Source organism: Boleophthalmus pectinirostris, unplaced genomic scaffold (genome assembly GCF_026225935.1).
Source record: "Boleophthalmus pectinirostris isolate CB_2022bp ecotype Guang Dong unplaced genomic scaffold, ASM2622593v1 HiC_scaffold_18, whole genome shotgun sequence".
Classification (NCBI taxonomy): Eukaryota; Metazoa; Chordata; class Actinopteri; order Gobiiformes; family Gobiidae; genus Boleophthalmus; species Boleophthalmus pectinirostris.
Window position 1 is genome coordinate 16,293,713 of NW_026571133.1, and position 14,040 is coordinate 16,307,752.

The window sequence follows — 14,040 nt, forward strand, 5'->3', positions numbered from 1 at the left end:
TATGCAATTTTTGGAACATTCCAGGAAAAACAATGGGGAAAAAAATAACAAACTTAAATAATGTCCCTTAGATGATCATCTGTATGGGCCCTTTCTGTTATAAAAGACATGCAAAAAATCCAGTGACTAGTGACGAACCCAAACAAACTATATTTCTATTAAAACATAGCAATGTGAATGGACAAACTGTGTCAAATAAACGGCTAAGTGTATGTACTAGTAAGACGTACTTTAAAATGGCTGTATTGTCCTATGGGTGCTACACTGGAGTCTCTATGTGGATCCAGGTGGCTGGCCTGAAAAGCACAGGCCTTTGTATGGGCAGATGACACTGGGTTTGGGGATGAGAAAAGCAGCTCTTTGTATCATATAGAGCCGCCCTGTCTAAGAACCAGTGCACACACATTAGCTTAGCTAGAGTGTAGTTAGCCTTTTTGTCGTGATAACATTGCAGGGACTCATTTTCACTGTAAACTTAAAACAACTGGTCAGCTCAATTGCATTAAAGGAACCAAATTTGCACCAACTACCTCTTTGACAACGAATCAGTCATATTCATGTTTTGCTTGAGGACAACACATTGGTCAAAGCTGGAATTTAACCACAAAACTTATGATTATGAGAGGACAACATGATTTCCTGTTGAAAATTCTCCAAACTTGGACAAACTTCACAGCAGTTGTAAATGCATTCGTAGTTGTAGTAGTACAGTTTTACCCCCGTCCGTCTCCGTCCATCTGAGCTATATTTGGAATGGCCCTCCCTCGAGCCTAAAACAATTGCGTGTTGTTCTTTCTAAGGATTCCTCAGTGTCCCGTGCGTGTCCATATCTTTACTTGTGTGTGTATATTATGTGTGGGTGTGTGTGTTACATGTTTCTTGCAGCTGTGTGTGTTAAGCCATAAACACGTCCGCTCGTGATTCACTCCCTCACGACCCCATCGAGACAAAGCTCTCTTTTCCCATGACTTTGCAACCTTTTCCCAAACAAGCGCGTCTCCATTGAACGCACCAACAATAGTTTCTCACAAGCCCGGGCAGCTGCAGGGAGCGCTGTTAGGAGCAGACACTGTCAATGGGACTTCATCACAACAGCTCAAGACATTTACAAGTCTAGTCTATCAAGTGGAGTCTTTACATAAGGGCTAATTGTGTAGGACGTTTTGCAGCCTTTAGTGCCATTGTTCAAACTTTTGTTTCAGCTTTTTTTTGTTGTCTATTTGCAAAGGAAGTGATGACAAGAAATTGCACTAGAACTGTTGTTTCATCCAAATTGTAGTGTTTGTTTATAAAGACATTTGATTTGAGTCTAGTTTTTAACAGAATTAGCATGGACATTGTTAAGATTTTTGGTTTATTTGTATAGAATTTCTACAGCAGCTAAGAAATGTTTTATTATTATACAAAGATTTATTAAACTGCTCCAAAATGCATTAACAACCTCCAAATTGTTTAGCATAATTTATAAATGGATGTACATGTAAAACCGCAAACACTACAATGTATGAATAGGGTAAAATGACTAATATCATAGTTAAATAGAGAGAGACTTGATTGATCCTGAAGTTAAAGAAGGAAGTTCAGTAGCAGTAACATAGAAACAAACATCTTTTTCTGACAGTGTATGGTTGGTACATAGTAAAAAGGGTCAGTGGAGTTCAAGTGCTGTATTTAATGTGCTTTTTCTTTTATGACAAAAGAGAATTTTAAGCAAAAAAAGTCTTCCATGACTTTTTATACATTGCTGACATTGACTCACCTTTTTGCACAACCAGTCAAAAGCAGAGAAGACATCGGTCGGACAAATTACCACAAATACGCCATAATCTGCTCGTAAAGGGGGCCGCTAACTCACACTCCCGAATCGGAAGCAATCGTACTGAGATCCTGAGATCAAACAGGGCTCTCGGCATCAAAGCAGAATACTGCTTAATCATTCATGAAGAGATTGTCTCCTCTGTCCCACACTACAATGGACTGCCAGCACCAGGGCAGCAGGTTCACTGTGTGTGTGTGTGTGTGTGTGTGTGTGTGTGTGTGTGTGTGTGTGTGTGTGTGTGTGTGTGTGTGTGTGTGTGTATGTGTGTGATAAAACCTTGTGATTGCATTTTTTTTTCTCATAACAAGGCCAATCTTCACACTGTATGTTATGTAAAGTGTGTGTCTATACATGACTTTGTATAGATAATGCTACAGAGAACCACTGTAGAAAATATTTGACTTTCCGAGTACCATCAGATCTAAACCAGGTCTATAACAGGACTAATCCAGGTTTAATTTATAGGGCTACACCAGGTCTAAAAGTGGGCTATAATATTGCCACAGTATTTCTAACCAACAACTAACCCTAATTTGACTGATTATAATGAATGTGGGAGAAGGTAAATTGTATGCATGTGTAGTGAAAATATTACAGTTCTAGCAGATTATTTACTGCAAAATACTGTGTCTCATATCCACTATAGAGATTAACCTTTGTCTCAGTATAACTCTAAGAATAGTCTAAGATATTCTAAGAATATTCTAAGAATAGGAAATCCCTGGATAGGCCTGTGTAGCTTAGCCTTAGTGTAAACAAGAATAAACTAAGATGTTATAAAACTTAAATAAAATGAATGACGTATTAGCTGATTTTGTAAAGTCTAAGCACTAACAACAATTGATTGCGATTGATGTTAAGGGTGCATTGTGTAACTTTTCTGGAGGGTCTGCCACCTGCTTTTCTTCTTGGAGATGTTATAGTTTTGTCTGAAATGTCGCACAGTGTGGCATTAAAATTTTGTATCAACTTGGAGACCAAACCAAGCTGAGTTACAGATCAGATCTTTGGAGAGGCAATTCCACTCACAGTCACAATACTTGTTTTTCTAGGTGATTTTTGAGCAATAAAATTGCCTATAATTCAATAAATGTAAGGTACATCTGTTTAATGTCATACTGTGGAACATTTGAAGCAGAGCAATGACATAATCCATAGAAACAAGAAGGTGATGAACTCCCCAAACAAAAAGTTACACAGCTCACTTAAATATTTATTTCAACAAGGAAAAGGTCATATTGTTTGAATCGTCAATTCTAATTAAGTTATTAACAAATTTTAGTCACTTTTTATGTGACCACTCCATTATGTTATGACCCCCCCATTGACATGACTTTATTTATAACCAAGCGTGCTAAACTTATCCAGTCTATACCATTGTGTCCTATTGGAAACCTGCCTAATGACACTAAATGTGCTCTTTATTTACAGCAGCACAGATAATGACTTCCACCACACACGCACTTTGTAAACACTCATTAGCACTCACAAGTCTCTCTTTGAGCCCTGACTAATTGATTTTACCTTGAATTTTCCATCAATTAAGGCCGTTTAGACCCTCTACTATGTTTTGTTATGCTTTAATAGTTTAGTGTGGCGGAGTCCTGGTACGACCTCTCATCTGTAGCATAAATCCCACCAGGGGCTATTCTTCACCTTTGAACTGACTAAACCTCTATTTCTGGACTGGGCTAGCCTTAATCCTTGTTTATTATAAGCCAAAGAGCTCATCCTAAATATTCCCCTGAAGTCAAGCAAAGCGGATGTAAATAAAACACACTGACACTTCAATTTAAAGGGTCAATATGAGTTAGCAAACATATGTCTAAGTTGACTCACAAGTCCAGTTTAATGTGGCCGTTTGTGTACAATTTTGATGTGTTGGAAATACACACAAACAGTAGTGTGTATGGATGTGAATGTGTCATATAAGGTCATTTATAAATGATTCATATGGATCACACTGACTTCACATGGAAATTTGGACTAAACTGTGACAAAACTCAAAACTAAACCAGTGGTTACATTACTTAAATTAGAAGTACAAATAAAAGTGTATCAAGTAAATGTATCACATTAAAAAATCTACTTAAATAACTTAAAGAGTAAAACGTAGGGGTGTAACGATATCCAAGTCTCACGATACGATATCATCACGGTATGAACCTCACAGTACGATATTAATTGTGATATCGTGGGAAAGCTCACGATATGGTGCGGAGGCTCACAATTAGGGATGTAACAATATGCAAATCTCTTGGTACAATATTTTCACAATATACATGTCACGATACGATATTTATTGTGATATTTTGTGGAGGCTAAACAGCTAAAACTGTGAATATGCTTCTTTTTCCTCTTTAAATGCCTTGACAAGACCAAAGAACTAAGACTTAAAAGTGCTTAGAACTGTTCTTCTTGTAGTCTGCACTGAAATGGAACAAAGGATCATGGTCCATGTAGTTCCCTCTGTCTGTTTTTTAGCTATTGTTGCACCATAACTCTTAATTTAAGCAAAGAGACTTGTATTTCGATATATTGTGATGCCCCACGATATTATTTTGAGAACTTTGACGATACAATATCACGATATTTTAGTTATTGTTACATTCCTAGTAAAAAGTATTTTGCACAGATTTTGAGGTTTAGCACAGCTTCAAATGTAGTAATGTAGATTTGTGCTGACACTACATTTTGTATATTCCATGACTGGACTAGAACAGGAGATCATCACATCAGAACTAAACTTGGATCAGACCTGGACTTCACCAGAACAGACGTAAATGCAAGCTTAGGCTAATTTCTCATTGCAAAGTTTTGAAATTAAGCAATTCAGTAAGCAGCAATTGTTCAAATCTTGGTGACATCCACATCAATGGGTAACACTAAACCTTGATATAGCAGTAGTTAAAGCTAATAAATACTTTTACAAACTGTGTAATTACTGGGTTGTGAGCGGCAGCATCAACATTTTGGCCTCTGGAATTGAAAACATATGGGCACACTAATCTCAGCAACATGACTTCACTTGGAAGCTGTAAGTCTTCTAAAAACTCACTACTAGACCAAGTAAAATGTCAACACAACAGCGTATGATTTACAGTAGAGAGATTTGGACTGGAATGGGATCAAAATGAAGTCTTCTCTGACATAAAATACCTGCTTGTGATACCTGATACACACACGTAGCTGCACCCCCCGCTATGGTCCTGTTCTTGTTATGCTCCAAGGGTTAGCGTGTTTCCTTTGCCCTCCTCTGGTCCTAATTAAACAGCTTGTCGCCGCGGTTACCTGGAGAGAAGCCGGGGACGATGCTCTCTCCTCAATGCGCCGGGGATGAAAGGAGCTCACCTGCAGAGCTGCTCAGGGCTTACACCTTTGGAACCCACGCATGCCTTCTACAATATAACTGCGTTGATTCACTTTGTATGGAAGACAGTGGGATAAATGTGTCCGTTTTAATGAATTCAAAGTCTCGCTGGTAAGACACTTTATCTCATCTAGTGGACATACAGTTGTAGGTGGCAGCTAGAAATAGGGAACTACAGCTAAATGAAGGTTCAAAGAAAGGTAAGATTTAGCGGTCACAGTGGCTAACAAGCTCTCCATGAAGTGCAACCTCATATTTTTTTTATTAAATGTAACAAAACTAAAACAATAATGGTAAAATTATTGTTTTAGTAATAGGGACTAGGTAGACAGGTAGGAAGAAATTGAAATAACTATGCACTGAACTATAAAACTTAATACTTGATATGTCATACTTTGATATTTGAATGCTTGACAAAGGTAGATGTGTACAATTTGGAGGCTAAAGTGTGCATTAATGTTTCAATTTAAAATTAGATTTAGGTGTGTCAATAAATCACACACACACACACATATATACACACAGACACACACACATATATGTTGCAATAAAATAATGATCAAGGCTCAATTTTGTAACAGATTTTCTCAAACCACTGAAGAAGACTTGCTGTGTAGTCACTGCTGCTGTCTGTACAGTTATATGAGGTATCTTGCAACAGGAAAATAAACTGACTAAAGCCACCTGATGCTTTAAAGGAAGGCCAGACTTAGCGGCGACAGCGGCTAACAAGCTCTCTATTAAGGCTAACCTGTGCGGGTAACTCAATCACACAGGCCCGGCTTTGTTAGCATCAGATGTTGTTCATTTGTGGGTGAAAAGGAGCAGCGCCGCCACCTCTGGATGCGGTGCACAGGAGCGCCTAACCCAATTGGCTGTGTAATGGTTTAATCACTCACATTACACTGCAGCCGCTGTAATTTGTGTTTTCCTTCGACATACTGTCATGTCCACACATAAAATATAAAGAGCGTTTACAAACTGGACTAGGACCAAACTGACCCCTGTCTGCTCAGTCGTATCAGCACTACTGTGTCTATTACACTTTATTATACAAAACCCTGTCCGAGCATTAGCGCAGATTTCATACAATGTTTCCAACATCAAATTAAAGTCACTTAAATTCAATACATACATTATTTCAGCACCATAAAGCTCTATTAAATGGCATGCTCACTTTTACTCCTATAAAGTGCACTCCTCACAATTGCAAATTATTAACTAATGCAACTTCGTAAATTTAGTATTGAATGCTCCAAGGGAAAAGCAAATGGCAAATCCATGTTATTAGAACTTTGCATAGCTGGAAGTCATCCAATCAAATTTTCAATATTTTTAAATTAATTTGTACACTTCAGATGCATTTTAAGCCATTTCTGCCTGAAGTTAATATAAATGCTTAATATAATATGTTATAAGCTACACAAATATCTCTCTATATGTATTCATTTATTTTGCAAGGTTGCCACAGTAAAGGTGCATACGGCTTTCTTCTATACCAACTTAAGTTGGTGACCCCTTGACAACTGCTATTACTGACCTGAAGTCATTAACTTCAGTCGCATCTCAATCTTCAATCTCATTCAAAATTATGACTATTTTCTATATGAAAATAACATAATAACTGTAACATTACCAAGAAAACTTATAATAATTTTCTGTGTTTCTCAAGAACCACTTGGAATAGCTTGAACTTCCTTCACGTGATAAAGGACCTATGTTCCTCCCATATGTTAAACAGTTAATGAATCCCATCGTGTTTGTTCCTGACCGTCGTACAATAAGATAATGAGATGAAAGCCCCCATTTGATGAAGTTACCAGTTCAATACCTACAGTCATGTTTATCAAGGTCAGCTTCCTGCACTAGAGACCTTCTCACAATATGTTACTACTGTAATTTGTCAGTCATCTGACATGTGGCTCAGAGGAATACTGGAAAATACAAACTTAATGAACTTAAAGAAAGTGCGACAGAGAACTAAACCACAGAAAACGAAGTACCTTGAAAACAATGTGACCACTATTTAGGTTTAGTACACCCTGTTTGCTTAAGTCCATTAGAGTCCAGTGTTGTGCCTTGGAGCGCCGCTCTGCAGGCTGGCCCCCATCACTGCTATCCATACCCATGGACTCATTTTAAAAAGGCAGCAGTCTCTTGCTCTCTTCTCCTCTCACTCTCTCCAAATTAATTATTGGTTGTATTGCTCGCACATCCCCTCTCCTGCAGTAGGTCATTCAGGTCTTGCATTAATTGTCGCAGCATATGGTCGCCAACAGATTTTAGCTGTGGGACTCGCACTTTAGCGGGGGCTATTTTTTCGCGCGCTCAGATGCGAGCCATATTGTGTGGCGCTGGCAGCTATTGTTCAGTGCATTAACTTCATAGAGCTAATTACTCCCCAATAATAACTTTACCTTGGAGTTTTTAGCGCGCCGCGTGCCAACCAACCTGTTTCGCACCCCATATGTTAATTAGCGGCCACATCTTCATTATGCCACAGCGGCGCTTTAAGTTCAAGCTGTGCCGCCTGGCGCGTGCTGAACGCAGCTCCAAACGCTGCCAATTATCCCACTCTTGCTCCGTCTCTGTCTCTCCTCTTCCTCTCCTGTTCACTCTGTTCTCGCGCTCTGTTTACCCGCTCCTCAAGAAGGACTGGTGACTGCACTTCTCTGCCCTCACCAAAATCTCGAGAAAAGTTTGATCTTAAATGCACAGATACATCTGTTATGTTGTAATAAATGATTGTTGTAATGGAACTGTATAGATATGAAGATATTTTACAAAAACATAGTGGAACATTTTTGTCTCTTAATTCAAATTATGTTACAAAATAAAACCCATTGGTATACTGATAATGCCTGTAAATAATTGAAAAAGACTGAAACTTATCTGAAAGCATTTGAATGTTTCGATGCAGCTTTGTGATCAGTTGTTCCCTCCTCTTCTCTTTCTACAGGCTCAAAGATAAAAGTTTTGGAGTTGCATCTTCTGTACCTCACATGCTGTATACACTCCAGTCCCTTTGTTTTGCATTCAATTAGCACTGATTAGAGACTCCTCCGCAAAAGTTCGGCTTGTTTTTGTTTGGCACAAGGAGAGGCAATTTTGTAGATAAAACGCCGATCCCCTATTCTCCTCCTAACAGTAGTGGAAAGTGGTGTTTTGTCTGTTGGAGTTTGACGGTTTTCATGTTTCTGTTAACTGGAGTGAAAGCGCGGTATTCCCAGAGTGCCTGCTGTTTCAGATGTGAAGATCTAGAGACTGCCTGAAAGATGTTGAACTAACTTTGGTTCTCATCTGTTTGACAATTCATCTTTGTCATGATAAATACTATATTTGTCATGATAAATGTCCTCAAAAAGTCCTTCAAACAGGCAGAAGTCATGTGGTTGAAACCCATGAATTGTGTCATACAATTTATTAAATCAGTACTGACTCATAGCTGGAACAATATTTTTGCGTATACTTTTACATTGCACTGGTGGAAGTTTTGCCGTGTTTGCTGTACTATAAGATCAAATGTAGTATCATGAGCTGTTGAGGACTGAATAATAAAAATTGATGACTTATTAAGTTTATTCAACATTATCATTTATATTCAGACAGGTCCATCTATGTCATTTTGTACTGAGCTGGGTTCAAATGTCTTTGTTCCTCTGCAGTTTGCATAGCAGCCTTGTATCCATAATCTACTTAAAGGTATTGCATTATTGTATATCTAATAAAAGGATCAAATTAAGTAATTTTCTATGAAGCCAAAGAATGTAAATGCGATGGAATGTACAGAAGACTTCCAATATCATCTGATACACTGGCCCTCTGCTTCCCTGTGACACTACATTGGTCAGGCTAGCTTGTAAAATGTGGAAAACAAGAGTGATAAAAGGCGTTTAAATGAAAGATAATTGGGTGTGTTTAAGAAGATAAACCAATAAAAACTTTTATGGTTGTCAAGCTGTAAATTATGCAATGTTTGTATGAGTGAGGAAGCTGTTTCGAAAAAGCAGGTCATAAAATAAAATAAAATAAAATGAAATAAATTGTATGACACAATTCATGGGTTTCAACCACATGACTTCTGCCTGTTTGAAGGACTTTTTGAAGACATCTGCCCATTGAAAAGAAATACTATTTTTGACTTGAGCAGTTTATTTCTATGGCAACCATATCAATTTCCCATTACTATGAAAGCCATGGATTTGTTCACAATGAGTAGAAAGTTTTGCCCAGGGACACAACTATTTTATTTTAAGTATTGAAAACTGCAGGTCAGCAGGTTATATTTATTTTATTTAAGTGTTTCAAGCATGGGAGACAATATAAAAATCCTAGCTAAACTTCTAGTGTCCATGTATTTTGCCTCCTGCGTGAGTGCATTATGGAGGTCAGTGCCGTGTGCCGTGAGCAGCTGCTACACACATTTCTGAGTCAACTATAATAACAGGAACATATGGACAAAATGATTCTCATAAAGCATTCAGTGCGCCTCTCATTATTTCTCCATTTCTCTGTGTATTTCAGGGATTTGTACTTCTTATGGTTTATCCCACTGAGGAGACTTAGATGTATAGGGCAGCAGTTACTTAGTGGATTAATGTCTTCCTATTGTACACATTATTTGTCTTGGGACGGGAGGGAAGTCACATGGCAATTGAATGTATGCGACCATGGAGATTGCTGCATATTTTACATTCTACAAACTTTGTCATCTGTTGCAACAGGAAATCCTGAAGGAAAAATTACGTATGGAATTGTATTGAGTACTTTTACAAATAGTAGGACCTGTAACTTAATTTTCTGTAAATAACTGACCAAAAATGTACCCAAAAAAAGTTCAAGTGCACTTTTCTTATCACTTTGGCCAAAAATATAAATTCCATTGTCATGAAACAGTTTAAAAACATATAAAGTAATATTTATACAATAATAGGTTACTATAATAGGTTAATAATAAGTACATTGAAGTTGTAGCCTATTATTTCTAAAGTGTGCATAGTAGATACTATACTAAGTCAGAATACGTGTTTGTAAAGGTATTCTGGAAAAGGGGTGGATTTAAATATGTTTTACTTCCTCCTACTCCCTTTCAGATATAATACTGGAAACTATCAGTTATCAATTTGTCTTTATAATAATTTGTAAAATGACAAGTGAAATTCTTATTTTGCTTTGTGTACAGTGTATTTGATATTGTCCAATCAAACTAGTAAAACTCACTCAAACCAAGTTTAGCAACAGTCTGAATTCATATCAGTTTGACTGAATTCATATCAGTTTTTTGTGATGAATTTGCTGTGTACGTGGTATAAACACTATACAAATGTACATAAGCATACTGAGCAAAACGATGACTTTGTGCCTGTATCTCCCATATCAGTTGTGTCCTCTCTTCTTGTCTTCCCTACGGTACATTACAGTATTCCAGCCAGCTCCTCTCCAGCATATGTCCAATTAGGCCTGAAAGGCAGAGCGCGACTGTTGTGTGTGTGATTCGTCCCGGCGGGGGTCCTGTCCGAGCCCACTCTCCGTCTGATCGCACCAACGCGGTTTATGGTTAACCAAAATGTTCAAGTAATTATTGTTTTTGGTGTTGGGGGGAAACACTTGAAGAGACGGCTATTCCCTGGTCGCTCTGATGGTTTGATTAGAGGGCTGCTGCGGGCAGACTGCTGCATGCCGACACACAGGAGCAGAGCTATAGGGGAGCAGGGAGGAGAGATGTATGGCCCTTTTATTAGGCAAACTGTCTTAAAGGTGTACTGTGTAACTTTTCTGCTTGTCATTGGAGATGGTATTGAGTAGTCTGTAATCTTTCTACAGCACATCATCAGACCTGCCTATTGTCATGGAGAAAAGCACCAGACTAGTTACAACTTAGATCTGTAGAGATGTGATCCCACTCATTTTTTTCAAGCGATTTTATCAGCAATTAAACACTTATAATTGAATGTATGCAAGTTATAGGAGTTTAATGGCATACCTTTATGGTAAAATAAGCACAGCAATAAAATCCTCATGGGTACAAGCAGGTGGCAGATGCTTCAATGTAAAGTTACATCATGCTTCTTTAAATCTTTGGTTGTTCAGAAATGGTTTTTAGATATGAGGCTGCATCCTTACTTTTTGAAAGTGAGTAAAATTTATGTGGAAATACTGAAATTGTAAATGAAGTGAAATGCTCAAGGATAAACCATGGACAAAACCACTTATTAGACTGAATACCAGTTGGGAAAGCTATGCCTAATATTATGGCCACAGTGTATATATTGTACTGCACTTACACAAAGAGAAAAAAAAAAAAACACCTCACACAAACACACACACACATTATAGCAGCAGAGCTAAGAGCAAGAAGCAGCGAACAGCATCTCAAGCACTAGCCACTTGAAGCACTCACTGGGCTTATATTACCTGATTGTAGCCGTGGCATCTTTATGATTGTACAGCCATTTACCGTCGTTTCCATCATTCCTTTAGATCCATTTTCCACATCAAACAGCTCTCACCTGCCCATTATCCTATTCAGACATTACCTGCCTTTTGCCCTCCTGACAGAATAAGAGCTGCATATGAAGAGGTGAGCCGTAGGGTACACTGGGAGGAGGGACGCTCTGAAAATAGTTGTCCAGAAGATGTGCATTTAAAACCAGGCAGAAAAAGACATAATTTTTCCCCTATTCAGATTATAAGAAGATTTGAACCTATGAACTTTATGAAATGCTTTATAATGAGGTTGTCTTTTAAATTTAAAGGAGGGTCTTCACCTGCCTGTTTCTGTGGAGATGTCATTGCTCTGCCTAGAATGTTCCACAGTATGACGTTAAACAGCTCTACCTTACATTTATGAAATTACAGGTGGTTTTATTTCTCAAAAAGACCAAGAAAAACAGGCATTCTGACTGTGAGCAGGTTTGCCTCTCTTCTCCCACCTGGTCTGGTTTGGTCTCAATGCAAATAGAACAGTTTAATGCCTTACTGTGGAACATTTCACACAAAGCAATAACATCTCCATAAAGAAAATGATCTGACTAACTAAAAAAGTTACACAATACACTTTTAACAGATATGTTTCATTTTTACAATCTAATGTTAAGTGCATTCAAATTTACCACAAAATTAGACGTCACCTGGAACTAAAACTGAAACTAAACGTGGACCGAAACAGAACCAAATCTAAATCGCAGCTTAACAAGACTCAAACCATTACCAAGTAAGTGTGAATGCTTCCTAACTCACTGGAGCAGCACCTCTGACCTTTTCATTTTCTGTATTACATAAAATATAACTTAAGTTTTTTGCATTAGATGTAGATATAACTTTAACATGTTCAGGTATCTTCTTCTCATCTCCGCTGTCCCTCCCTCTCCCCTCACAAAGCGCTGACTTCCTCCCTCTCCTCTCTCCTCTCCGACTGTCAGTCAGTCCGTCACACGCGAGTCTTTGTGTGTTGTTTTTGGCAGAACGCTGTTTAGTGCAACCATCTGTCTCTGTCTTCTCTCCTCTCTCTCTCTCTCTCTTTCTCTCTCTCCTCCTCCTCCTCCTCCTCTCCATCTCTTCCTCCTTCTCTCCCCTCTCTCCTCACTGCCAAAGCCACCCTTCGGAGGACTTTTTTTTTTTTTTTTCCGCGTCTCCTTTTTAAAATCCTGGAAACCTTGTGAAGTCGTATGGCGCTGTGCCGGAGCGAGCGAGTTTGTGTGCGTTCATAAGTTGCGGGTATGCTCTGGGAGGGAGGGGAAGGGGGACGCAGGGAGGAGAAGGGGGGAGGCACAACATCTTCCAAATAAAATGGCTGGCCAGCTGTTGTGAGACTTTGACAAACTGTCCACATGACGAGCTTTTACTTCTGAATTGAGAAGTGACGGAGTGATTACAGTTGAGCTAATTGTGAGTGTGTGTGGATCCCCAAGCTGTTACTTTTCAGAGGTAAAATATCTGGTCACTGGTCTGTCACAACTGGCATTCACACTCAGGCTAACTCTGCTTTCAGAATTATGAATAGTTTGATTCTTTAACTGATGAGATCAAATTTGACCAAAGAGTGACGTGTTTTTGCAATTTCTGATTCACAATTTCTTTTTTCAAAACTTGTAAATAGGGCTCTGCAACTCATCGCATTGTAATCAACACTGAGATTCAGCCATTTCCAATCGTCAATGTTACGGTTGGGGTTTTTGGATCAAGGCAGTAAAAGCGTGTAATTTGGGGTTCAACTCTGGAAAGAAAGAAATTAGAAAAGTTTTGGTTTTTTATGTCAGTAATGTTTATGTTTCGGAAATTGATATTGAAAGTGATTTTCTTTTGAATGAGAAAATAAAATTGAATAGAAAATCATGATTGATCAATAGGACAAAAACTGCAATTCAGTTTTTTTAGTCCTACTCATAAAACAACATTTTGAGTTTCAGCCTGTCGATGCCACAGCGAATCAATCCTAGAAATATTTCACACTTGAAACATTATACACATATGCTGTAATGTAAACCTGTTTAAAAATGTCACTTTTCTCATTGTTTTCTCCTCCTTTTCTCTCTCTGCCTCCCCCTCTCCCCTTCTCTCTCCCCGGTCCTCAGCAGGTCCAGGGCCAGCTGCCTCCTCTGATGATCCCCGTGTTTCCTCCAGACCAGAGGACCCTGGCAGCAGCCGCCGCTCAGCAAGGCTTCCTCATGCCTCCAGGATTCAACTACAAACCCGGCTGCAGTAAGTACCTCACCACTCAAATCAGCTACAGGTACATTAACAGAGGCAGAACCAATGAAAAGACATGCTAAAGCTGCTTTCACACTTGATCCTGGTTTGGACCTGATTGGTCTCTGGTTTAGTCCTGGTTTAGTCATGATCTGGTCATGGT

The 14,040-nt window shown here is 38.6% G+C and overlaps 1 protein-coding gene across 5 annotated transcripts in view; it reads left to right on the forward strand.

Moving 5' to 3' along the window:
- sox5 (SRY-box transcription factor 5) overlaps nt 1–14,040 on the forward strand; it is a 169,430-nt gene that overhangs the window by 109,734 nt on the left and 45,656 nt on the right. For 4 of the 5 annotated variants that reach the window (XM_055154036.1, XM_020926348.2, XM_020926346.2 and 1 more), the window contains one exon: nt 13,763–13,889. In XM_055154036.1, coding sequence (XP_055010011.1) covers nt 13,763–13,889 — 127 coding nt within the window. The remainder of the gene's footprint in view (nt 1–13,762; nt 13,890–14,040) is intronic. The other variant, XM_020926347.2, reaches the window with a different exon arrangement.